The sequence below is a fragment of the Apodemus sylvaticus genome, chromosome 3, assembly GCF_947179515.1.
Source record: "Apodemus sylvaticus chromosome 3, mApoSyl1.1, whole genome shotgun sequence".
Taxonomy (NCBI): Eukaryota; Metazoa; Chordata; class Mammalia; order Rodentia; family Muridae; genus Apodemus; species Apodemus sylvaticus.
In genome coordinates this window covers 60,625,999-60,638,189 of record NC_067474.1, presented here as the reverse complement: position 1 = coordinate 60,638,189, position 12,191 = coordinate 60,625,999, and the positions used below count along the sequence as shown (strand labels likewise).

Here is a 12,191-nt window from a genome sequence, read left to right as displayed (position 1 = left end):
GGTAGGTCCTCTAGTGCATGCAGAGCGGGGAAGTCCAACTGCCCTCTCCTAGGGTCAGGAGAAGTGGCTTCTCTCTTCCTGGCTCCACCTTGTCCTTTCTGTGGTCTGGGGACTGTCAGCTCTGACTGGTGTGGGTGGCATCTGCGTCCTGACTCAGGACCCTCCTGTCCTCTTCCTCCTGCCACTGTGCCTACACCCAGCACTCCCCACCTGTAACTAAGCACTGGCTCCATCCCCAGCCACCCACCCCTGGGCTTTCCCCTGTAGCCATTTCTGCTAGTGACTCATCAGAAAGATTCCACGCTCTTCCTGCTGTGGATTCTGAAGTGGAGGCTCTGGGTTGTTTGTTTTGTTTTATTTTTGTTTTTTTGTTCTGAATTTCCTTCCTACTTCAAGGACTTAGGAGGATGTAATCACTATGAAGACTTTCTGGGCCAGCCCCACGGAACGGGAGGAAATATCTCAGCATGCTTCTTGTCTACTGATTATGTTTCCAGAATCACGCACTTGGGGTAGAGAGGGAACCAACAGGCAGCCGTATCTAGTGGTGCCTCGAAAGGACTTTGGGCTGCATCTGAAGCCAGCTATATGACTGGACCCAGAAAGGACCAGAACCTCCACTTCTGTTTTTATTTCATTTGTAAAGTAGAGGTTTCAAATGTACCCACTTTGCAGAGCTGGGGAATGTCATTTACTGATGATCAACATTTATTGAGTAAAGCTGATGCTGAGCGTGTCTGTCCCATTCTTGAGACAGAAGAGCCCACAGTCACGCACTGAGACCCTGATGCAACCACAGCAGAGCTCGCCTCCCACTCACAGTGATCCCCACCTCACCTCCATCCCTCTTTAATTCTTCAGTGAGTCATGCCCAGTGCTGGTGACAATATTAGTACACACACACCCAGGGCACTTCTGTCTCAGTGGCAAGAAATGAAGGACCCAAGGGAAAGACATCAAACAGAAGAAAGCACCTGGAAAAGATGTCTTTATGTTCTTACACGGAACAAGATATCAAAGTCTATAGCACAATGATACAGATTTTTTTTCTTCATTAAATTCATCTCAACGAATCTGTTTCAGCTGCAGTCTATTCAGTCAATTCAGGACTTGCCAAATGGAAATCTTAAGATGGGGGCGGGGAATGGGAAGGGGCAGTAGCGAAGGGAATGATTCTGTGCTGTTTCTTTCCTAGAATTTTAACTTCCCAGCAAGTCGGAATTACATCAACAGATGCCGTACTCAACTGTGAGTGGGTAAGCACACAGAAGTCTACAGCATGGTGGCAGTAACATTTTGGTGGGGTCCTTATTAAAGCCTGACGCTGGAGGAGGAGTGAGCAGCTCCATTTCTCTGGCTGTATGGACGTGCATGCAACCACCAAGCACTTGGTTCACACATCAGTTAGGAAGGGGCTGTGTGTCTAAAAGTTGATGTTGTAAGCAAACTCAAAGGACATCTTACACTCTACGGCCATGGTTGGAAGGAAGAAATTACTTTCTGAAGAATGCACTGAGCTACTCTATGTCAGGGACGTGTTCACACTGCGAGAGGCTTCCTGCAGAATCTAGCACCAATATGTGGATTGGATTTGACTTGGATCGGAGTCCCTTCTGTCTTTCCTTTTGAGTATATTGAGGTATGTTTTCTTTGGTTTCTCTTTTGACAGATGTGTAATATAAAAAAACAACAAACTTGTAATATTTACAACATTTTAGACTTCAGTGTCAACTCTTCACATAAGAAATATTAGAACCCTCTTTAAGAATCATGGGAAGGTTATCACTTCCTAGTGTCTGTCATGAAACTGTTTTCGATGCACAGAACAATTAGCCTATTAGCACAACTGTAAGCTTTCTGGTCCAGAATCTTCCCTGTGCTCAGTGGGGAGGCAAATCCTGTTACTGCCATGTCTGTGGTTCTCCAGGCTTCACAGTACTTGTCCACAAGACGGACACCATGGGGGTTGGAGCCGTGCCAGACAACCTTCTGGGGCCTAGAAAGGAATTTTATAGTGTTACTTTTTAAAATAGCATTTTTTAATAACACAAAGATCTTTATTTTTTTTATTTTATTTTTACAGTGTGTGTGTGTGTGTGTGTGTGTGTGTGTGTGTTTCAGAGCTCAACCCTGGATATCTTCCTCAATCATTGCCTACCATAATTTTGAGGCACAGTCTCTCACTGAACCTAGAGTTTGCCAATTTAATTAAATGTCATGGCTCCCAAACCCCAAGGACCTACTAATTTCTACCACTCAGTGCTGGAGCTGCAGATGCTTGCTGCCCCGCCTGGCTATGATAAATGATGGAGATCTGAGCTCAGGTTGCCATGTTTATCCTTGGGCTGCTGAGCCATCACCCCAGCTACCATTCTTTTTGTGGTATTTCATGGTGAGGAAGTTAGCATAAGTGTAGCAAACTGAGACATGTTCCTCCTCGTCCGTCCATGACTCAACGTCAAGTCCTTTCTCTAGCCTTGTGGCTGTTACCTGCTTCCTAGATACACTCTGTCTGCAGCTATACCCAGTGGCAGTGATCACTCAATGGCATACTTAGGTTTCATACATCTGGACCATTGCTCCTGAGGTCATTTGTTGGGTAGCTTCTTTCATGGTCAGACTTGTGACTCTGCATCTTAGGGGCCCCCCTCTTACAGGACTTTTGATTCTCACCCATGAAAATGAATGCCTCCTCTCTGTCCTATTATCAGCTTTCTATTTTAAAACTACAAAATTGTCCGCATTTATACATAGTCTCTTACCTATTGCCCCTTGACACTAAGAGCCCTTAAAGTGTAGGCCGTGTGGGTGCACTACTGTGCTTTCCAGACCTGGATTCAGATGTGTTGTAGCATAGACACTGAGCATTACTGCCTACTGTGTTTTCATCCACAGTCATATGCATGACTGTCCTATGATATACTTATGACTGTACTCATTTGACAGGCAAGGCCACTGAGACTCTAGAGTGAAGTGCTTTGCCCAGGCCTTATCATGAGCCACTAGACCTGGGGCTTCTGGCTCCAAGGCCATGGCTTTCCCATGACTCAGCTGCCTTGCTGTGACTTCACGCTGGCAGTGTCCCAGGGGGTAGCCGATAATGGTGTCTCATTGTCAGGACACATCCTAGAGATGCCTATCATGTTACATCACAGGGCCCAAGCCTGCACTTACCAGGAAGGATCAGTCATCACATCTCGACCATCAAAGGAGTATATCGGAACGTGTGTCTTGAATTGACCTCCATCACCAGAAAATATTGAGTCCCAATTGTTAAAAAGCACTTGGCCCTACAAAAACAAATGACACATTTAGGGTTTGGCTCCCTCTTCATGATTCTGATGCTACTTCTGGAGTCCCCAGCTCAGTGAGGAAAGTGATTTGAGAAGAGAAAAGGTATGGCTTGGAGCTATGGTTGATTGCTCCAAGTTGATGGTTGATGAAGTGGCAAATGCTTGGGCTACTTGGGAATGGGGCGGGAGTAGGGTGGGGCTGAAGTCAGCGACGACAGGGTTCATCTTTACCTTGAGGTTCACAATTGGAAGGCCGAATCTCTCAGCCTTCCGCACAACTGTGGAGAGATCCTGCAAGTGTGATGACAGAAACGCTCGGAAGGTGGACAGTAGTCCTGCAGCCCGGGCCTGCTGGAAGCACTGGAAATCAGCTCGGATGTCCCCAGCCACCGGTGTGTTCAGAGCAACCAGGTGCAGCTGAAAAGAGTAAGACAGTGTGGTTAGCAGCACCACCCACCACCTCCCGTTCAGAGGAAGAGGCCCGCTTCCTGCTGCAAGGTGCAACTGTCCACCCTCAGTGAAGACAGCCTTAGCACCCGGGAACAGACGCTGGGGTGAGAATGTCTTTCTTAGATTTAATAAAGGATGCAACGTCCTCCTCAGACTGAGGAGCCCTTGTGAGATCTGGGAGTGTGCAGGCTTTGCTTGAGCACAGGATAGGCTCCAGCCCGGTCACCAGCATGGCTTCTCAGTTGGCTTTGATCAGGCTCCCATTCCTGTCACCTCGTTCATCAGCCCCAATCCAAAGCCATTCGGGAATTTGGCTTGGTTTGTATATTACATTGGCGTCCATTTCCTCCCTCCAGCCCTTTCTGCTAACATTCCATATGAGATGCAGCTCGTGGTCTGAGGATGATCATCCTCTTACTCTCTAGCTGCATCTAAGGAGTGACAAGTTTGCGTTGTCATCCAAATGAACTCCTACACACACACACACACACACATACACACACACATACACAGAGGGAGAGAGAGAGACAGACAGACAGACAGACAGAGACAGAGAGTCACGGCATCTCACACACAGATAGATATAATATTTAGAAAGTAAAAACCAACACTCTGCTTTAAAACTCCACTGGTCACTTTATCGACTTCTTCTTGGGCTCATTGAAAGTTCACCTAAATTTATTTCTCTCTCCCCTAAGCATTTTCTCCTCAGCTTTCTAAAATCATTTGGCTTCATAAATGCTTTGCTCTCTCTTATGAATCTGCCTTTCAGTCATTTTGTTTCCCCTGGCAGCCTTGGATACCCGAGTCCTTTGTTGGCCTTCTTTCTTTGTCTCGGGAGGGTGAAGTTTCTCATTTACCTCTCGGGTTTCTTCCATCAGTCTCCCTTTGGTTCAGTCCACACAGCTTCTTTGGGACTCCCCATTCCCATTACAGCGGCCACGGCACTGAGGACACTGCTGAAGTTCTCCAGGCCGGTTTCAGACATTTCTAGTTCTCTCTCTCACCCCTACTTTCATTTGAATGTCCTGGGACCATTTCAGACTTGCTCTGCCGAACACCTTGCTCTCTGAAGGCCTTAGGCCTTTGGCTCTATCTCCAGATTGTTCTTTATTGGAGTGGAAATAAGTAGTCGATCTAAGATAGAGCACAGGGAGTGCTTCTCCCAAGACTCTAAACTGACTTAGGTGAATCGGGCTCTTCAGCCATAAGGTAAGAGAGTTAGGGCATGAGATAGCATTGTGGCAACCCTGAGCTGTGCCTGCATGGGTAAGAGGTAGATGGGGAAAGGAAGAAAAATTCTTATACCAGGGGGTCTGTGGAAATATCAAAGAGACAGAAAAGAGAGTTCCCAGGCTCGCTGTACATCGTGTGATCAAGTTTATGACATCTCTGGGTGACAGGGATAGGATCTTTATTTATGCGAGTGATAGCATGGGGCTAAGTCTGCAACCCCTTCATGTCAGGTGATGCCTGGTTGGGAGCCTGTGACCACTGGATCATCCTGGTGGGAATTTCGACATCAGCTCTGGCTCACTCATTCCCATGGCAACCAGAACCAAACTGATTTCTGCTGTCTCTTCATATCTCTCCAACCAGCCCTCTTCTGCAGCTTCTGCCCTTTCCAATCCTCTTGTGCACTCAAACCAAAGTCATTTCAAAGCACCAGTCTTAGCGCATACCCTTGTTCAGCTTTCAACTTACCGGCAGCTCCCATCACTTGCAGGAGAGGGGCGAACTCCCTAGCTCTGGTCCTTGTTCACATCTACAACCAAAATCGTCTACCTTTGCTGTCAAGTCTACTCCTCCACCCAGTCTGAAACTCAGCACAGGAAGGATCAGCACGCACACACATCCCACCCTCCCACAGTCCATCTTCCCCTCTGCCCAGAATTCCTTCGTCTGTTTTTCCCTGCTTGTCTCACTCCTGAACTCCAGTGTTCTTTAGGTCTGAATCTAGAGGTCACCTCCTTCAGAGTGACTTCCTTCATCTTTCTGGGAACCCCAGCATCTTGGGTTGGTCTCACTCAAATAGCTTAGCACATGGTGATACCATTGTCTATTTGGGGTGAGTGCCCTCCTGGCTCGTTTGTAAGCAGTTGGGTAGTAAGAACTATTTATCAGTTAAGAGCACTGGCTGCTCTAGCAAAGGCCTGGGACTGGATTCCCAGCACTCACATGGTGGCTCACAGTTGTTTGTAGCTCCAGTTAGAAAGACATATAATGTCTTCTTCTGAGCTCCATAGACCTCAGAGACACACACGTGGTATCCATACCATGTAGGCAAAAACACTCATAAGTGAAATAAGCAAAGCAAAACAAAATAAAAAACTAGATACCAAGCATAGGCCTTAGTACTTATGGCACACACTCATTATCTGTAAAGGAAATGTATGAATTGTACTTACAACAGGCCTCTCATAGTTGGCACTTAAAATGGGGTTCAGTGGAGGCTGTGGCTGGTACGGCTGTGACATGAAAGGGAAAGGTTAAAGTATGAATACACATCCAATCTCTTCTCCAGAGTACAATGAGGTACAAGCACCCTTGCACGATACTTAAAGAGCTGGGCATTGCCTTTAACTGTGACTCTTACATGGGAGGACTTTTACAGCCAAAAGAAAAGCCACCAGGAAAAGAGGAAGTGCCCTCAAGATCTGTAAGATCCCTGTGCTGGGGAAGCAGGGGACCTCAGCTGAAAAGCCAACATGTCTTGCTCTTTAAAGATTCAGTTTGTAATCTGAAAAATGGGGTGATGGTCAGAGTCTCAAAGGGTTGCAATAGAACAGCAACCAACAGAATAGAATCCAACAGCAGATTACACCAGTTGTCTATGCTCGGTTATAGTGAAACATAACATTAAAAGTTAAGTGTTTGCCAGGCAGGTGTGGTGGCAACACACCTTTAACCCTTGCATTCAGGAGGCAGCAGCAGGTGAATCCAGGCTGGCCAGAACTACTAGTGAGATCTTGTCTCAAGATAAATAAGTGAAGGAGGGAGAGAGGGAAGGAAGGAGGAGGAAAGGAGAGAGGGAAGAAGGAAGAGGAAGGAGAAGAGAGGGAGGAACAGAGAGAGGGAGAAAGAGAGAAGGAGAGAGAGAGGGGTTGAAGGAGGGACTCTTCTAGATGGCCTGTGGCAAAGTTGGGACCAGAGGTCTCCAGCATCCAGCTCTCCCCACACACTGGTGTCCTATTCAAATATTACTGGGTTTCTCCCAAGTACTAAGTCACACAGAACAGATTTAGAGAGCTTGGTGCAGGGCCCTCTAAGGGGGCAGGGGAGCTACTCACATTGCTGGAAAGTGCTGGTGGTGGTGGGCTGTCAGCAGGAATGGGGATCAGTTCTCCCAACTGCAAGAGAAGGAGAATATTGTCAATGAAATAGCTCCAAGAAAGTGCTCCCAAGAAAGTGCTCCCAGGAACTGGCACTGCTGGGGCGGATGCTCTCTATGTTGGGGGGGGGTATTTGGAAGGGAGGGGGCAGTATGGAAGGTTAAAAATTACCTGTAACTTTTTCCAACCATCTCGAACACGGATGAAAAACTCCCCACTTTCTCTCAGGTAGATGAAGGTCCCTTCTATAACCAAGTGAGCTTTCTGTAGCATGTCGCCCATGTCGCTGAGCGCTGTGACCTGTCAGATCATTTAAACTTAAAACTGTTACCAAGCAGTGGCAAAGTGTGATGCACCCACCCTTCTACAAATAATCCCTTATTCAAGAAAAGGGTCCATTACATCGGACAATGGTAGTCTTCTAATAACTAAAGTTTGTTTTTAGTGTTTTGGCTCAGACCCAGAGCCTGTATGCTAGCCATGTGCTCAACCCCTGAGCTACATCATCAGACATCAGACCGTGGCTGTTCTCTCTCTCTCTCTCTCTCTCTCTCTCTCTCTCTCTCTCTCTCTGTCTCTCTCTCTTGGTGTGTATGTATATAAGTGGTATATGTATGCATGTGTGTGAGCGTATATGTGTTTATGTGTTTGAGTATGCATGTGTGTGTATATGAGTGTGTATATGATTGTGTGTGAATGTGTATATGTATATGTGTTTCTGTGTATGAGTGTGTGTGTGAATGAGTGTGTGTGAGTATGAGTGTATGAGTGTGTGTGTGAATGTGTGTATGTATATGTGTCCTTGTGTATGAGTGTCTATGTGTGTATGAGTGTGTGTGAGAGTATGAGTGTGTGAATATAAGTGTGAGTGTGTGTATGTGTGTGTGATTTAGAGTGTGTGTGTGTGTGAGTGTGAGTATAACTGCATATGTGTGTGTAGGCATGTGTATGTGTGTGTGTGTGTGTGTGTACACGTGTGCATGTGCATGTGCAGGTGCATGTGTGTGTGTGTGTGTGTGTGTGTGTGTGTGTGTGTATGTGTGTGTGTGTAGGGAGGTGCTGGGACTAGACATGGGGGTATCTTCCATTATCACTTGCTCTTCCCTTACCATTTGAGACAGGGTAACTCACAGAACCCAGCACTGACCGACTGGCCACACTGTCCGTCCAGTCAGCTCTGGTGTGCCACGTGCCTCTGCTGCCACCCCCTAGCGCTACAGTCACAATGGTAGTGTGCAACTACACAGAGAGTTTTATTTTTTAAAGTGGGTCCTGGGTCTGCCTGGGATCCCCATGCCTGTGTGCCAGGCACTTTATTCATCTCCTTGACCCCTGGGTTTGGAGGCAAGTTTTCACTATGTTGCCAGGACATGCCTTGAACTCCTAATCTGTCTACATCAGTCTCCCCAAGTGCTGGGACTTCAGGAGTTGCTGTCGTGCTTGGCTAAGGGAGTTCTTCCATGAAATGAAAACATGCATTGCTTTGAACTACAAATCTAAATTATAAAAAATGAATAAAAACACAAATGATAATTTCCTGTGAAGATAAAGATGTAGCAACAGGGTTGTCTTTGCTGGGTTTCGGTTTTAGCAAAATCATCAGTATGCTGCTTTCTTTTGCCACTTGCATTGATTTTAAACTCAGCTCGGCAGCAGCTACACTGGCTAATGGCGTCAGCTCCCGTTCCTTAGTGACTTTCAAATTCACTTTCATTTGGGATAAGAAATGCAAGCAAGTGGGCAATTATACTTAGCACTTAGTCTTTAGTCTAGCTGGATGGCTGCAATATTAAATATGTGTTTAAAAAAACAGGGGCTTGCAGCGTCTCTGTCTCAAAAAGTTGCCTAAAATAAGAATGGCAGCCGTTTAGCATATCTAGGAGCAGATTCAGGAAGCTGAAGCTGAAAAAAAAAAATTCTGAATAGCACTGAGTCTCAAGAAGCTACCAGCCCAGAGTCTCATTGTAACTGAAGGAAAAATATTAAAAAAAGAAAGAAAGAAAAAGAAAAAAAATGATCTCACCTTGACAATAACAATACTCATCAATCAAAATGCCATAGAAATCCCCCCCACCTCCCCAAGGTAGCCAAACAGCCAAATGTTGTCATCTGCTGGACAGTTCTTCTGAAAGGCAATCTTTTTAAGAATGAAACCCAGTAACCACCAAAGAGGTTCCTAGGACTGCTGGCATTTGTGCTAGGTCTGGTGGGCGTTTGTCTGTCTCTCTGAGCATTGCTAACAGTCCAGGCAAGCCACACCCGCTGCACTTCACTGTGGGGTAGTGAATGAACCTGAGCCGTGCTCCAGATCAGCAACCCAAAGCAAGTGTGGCCGGCAAAGCACCTGCGTATGCTGTTTACGTGTGTGTGTGTGTGTGTGTGTGTGTGTGTGTGTGTGTGTGTGTGTGTGTGCTCATAGGTTCATAGGCTACAACGTCAGTGAGTCATTTTGTTTTCTTAGCTCTTTATTGAACTGGAATAGGAAGTAAATGACTATCTACTATTGGTGGAATAACATTTTTATGGTAATGGGAACTTCATTTATTTAGACATAGAGTCTCTAATTTTTATGTTCTGAGGACATCCTTGAATTTCTGATCCTCCTGCCTCCACCTCCTAAGTGTTAGGGCAAGAGGCATGTGCCACCATGCCTGGTTTCATGTGGTGCTAGAGATCAAACTTAGGGCCTCCTGCACATTAGGAAAACAGTCTACCAACTGAAGTACACCCCAGTCCCTAGCAGAGTTCTAATTCAAACATAAAAGGTGTTCTGGCCCCGCCCCCTCCCTTCCCTTCCTCTCCCCCTCCCCCTGCCTTTTCCCCTCCACCAAGACACAGTAGCCAGTGAATCTATCCAGTGTAGAGTTGCTACTATTTAAGGTACTGACCAAGTTTCTGGATCCGGGGAGTCCTGGCTGTCCTGGAGGGCCAGGTGGGCCAGGAAGGGCCACAGCTGGGACGAGACAAAAAGAAAGAAGTGACATAAAGCACAGTGTCTGGCACAGGGGACTCTGTTGACCCCCCAGAGGGGTGCTCACAGTTCATTCCATGCTATGGGCTACCCACGTGAAGATTAAAGCCATATTGACTGGCTTGAGGTGGGGGAAGAGATGAAACTGTTCACTATCACCCTGGATGAACCAACTGTGCCTGGTAGTTGTCAGGAATGTAAGTAAAACTCATTAGTGGTTACTTATAAAAGCCAGGCTGAGTCATTTTCTGTCACATCCTTGAAAATACCCTGACTCGTACAGTATTTTCAAGAGACAAAGTGTGTGACCACCATTTAGAGGAAGTGGGCGTCAAAGAGGAAGAGAAAGGACTGGGCTGTGGGGAGAAACCAGGTTGGTGCAGATGGGAGCACTGGCCTTGGGGCCAGGAAAATACCAGGTTGCTAACTGCGGGCTGCAGACTTCTGGAAGCCGCAGGCTCTCAAAGGTTGTTTGCGAGACACCAAGATATCCCTTCCACTACAACGTTCTATGGGTATGTTGGTGAGAACCAAGGAAGTTCAGGAGAGGTGTGCATATTGCAATTTGCCCAGGGCTTCTTAGTTCCTGTACTGTCACGGGACCCTTAGAAATCAGCTCAAGGCTGCCATATTGATCTCAGAACAAATGAGGGGTCAGGAGTGTCCAGCTGAAAAGCCCCTGCCTTGGACAAACACAGAAGTGTTGGAATTTCCCCTTCGTTTTTCTTCTGCCTCTCTAAGCCCATCCCCTTCAGAATCTGCAAAGTTCTTGGCAGGTAGAAGGATGTCTCTGTAAATCCTAGAAAATGGATCCATTAATTCTTCAGGCCACTGCAAGCAAATCTTCAGTTCCAACACAGGGCTTGGGTGTCCATACATAGTGGTCAGTGGGTGCAGGGTCAGGGGAAGACTTGGATTTTGGTTCCAGCTATGTGTCTCCCAAGCATGAATAAGTTTGAACAAGGCTTATATCCTTTCTGAGGCTCTGTGCCTGCCTCCTTGGAGTTATAATAAAGTCCATTCATCTCCCTTCAGCATCACTGAGAAGACTGTGGATAGTGTTTATGAAAGAGTTTCATAAAATGTGACGTGTCATGCATCCCAGGAAAGGTAATCTATGCTCAAAGAATAGATTGGTGTTTGGATCCCCTGAAGTGGTGCTTCTCTGTATGACAGATGCTTTGGCTCCTGCATCCACCCTGTATCTGCTGCACTGCCTGTTCATCCAACAAGGCCCTGTAGCCACATCTGGTTTTATCTACCCAGCACCTGTCTTTGCATGATCAAAGTCCTTGTGGTTTTCCTCTTGAGGTCTTTCCCTTCATGCCCACAACCATTTCCTGACAGAGTTACTGCGTTCCCAAGTGGTCCTACCTCTTGACTATAGATAATCGGTCCAAAGTCTATACCGAGCTCAAGACAAGCCAATTAAAATCTTTTCCTGGAACTGTCCTATCCCAGGACATTTTAGACTAAGGTCGACAAAGAAGCCCGTGATTTCCAGCTCACAGTGGAAGCGACCCTCTTCCCCTCTGTGCAGCGGGTGTGATCTGCGGAGAGCTAGCATGAAGCTGGGACACAAAGAGAGGAGAAGGCTGGCCAGAGCGTCCATCAGTGGTTCAGTCGTAGGTCCAGGCTGTTCTTGGGTCCTAGTTGCTGGACTACTCATCTCACACACTGATTGCTTAGCCCCTCCTTCCAGCCAGCAAGCATCCCTTCCTCTCCACCTGATTTGAGCCTTGTTTCTGCTTTCAACCAGGAGAGCCAAGGCCATGTTGGTGCCAACTCCAAGGCCACCCTCTGACAGGCTCGCCCCAACACCAAGGCTCTGTGGGATCCCACCAGATGTGTTCCACCACGCCCAGCTCATGCCAATTCGATCAGCAAGAAACTCCCCAGTGCTGCTGCCATATGAAGGCGTGCTTCAGAGTTTTGTTTTGTTTGTTTTTTAAGTTTTAGAATATTTACATGTCCATGGCATATCTTGGGGAGAGGCCCAGAATCATGAACTAAAAATAATTTTATATATTAATTTTGGTATGGTTCTGGGATTGACTTCGGGCCTTCTGACATGCTGGAGAAACACCTTTTCACTGGCATAAAGCCCAGGCCCTTGATGCTTCAGTAGTCATTTTGGACATTAAA

The 12,191-nt window shown here is 46.7% G+C and overlaps 1 protein-coding gene across 2 annotated transcripts in view; it reads right to left on the bottom strand.

Annotated features, from left to right (window-relative positions):
- Positions 1 to 971: 971 nt before the first annotated feature.
- Positions 972 to 12,191, bottom strand: part of Col15a1 (collagen type XV alpha 1 chain) — a 102,847-nt gene continuing 91,627 nt past the window's right edge. For both annotated transcript variants that reach the window (XM_052176461.1, XM_052176462.1), the window contains 7 exons: positions 9,964 to 10,028; positions 7,247 to 7,375; positions 7,034 to 7,093; positions 6,152 to 6,211; positions 3,525 to 3,710; positions 3,175 to 3,290; positions 972 to 1,996 (listed from right to left, as the gene is read on the bottom strand). In XM_052176461.1, the coding sequence (XP_052032421.1) occupies positions 1,783 to 1,996; positions 3,175 to 3,290; positions 3,525 to 3,710; positions 6,152 to 6,211; positions 7,034 to 7,093; positions 7,247 to 7,375; positions 9,964 to 10,028 (830 nt within the window). In that variant the 3' untranslated portion in view covers positions 972 to 1,782. The remainder of the gene's footprint in view (positions 1,997 to 3,174; positions 3,291 to 3,524; positions 3,711 to 6,151; positions 6,212 to 7,033; positions 7,094 to 7,246; positions 7,376 to 9,963; positions 10,029 to 12,191) is intronic.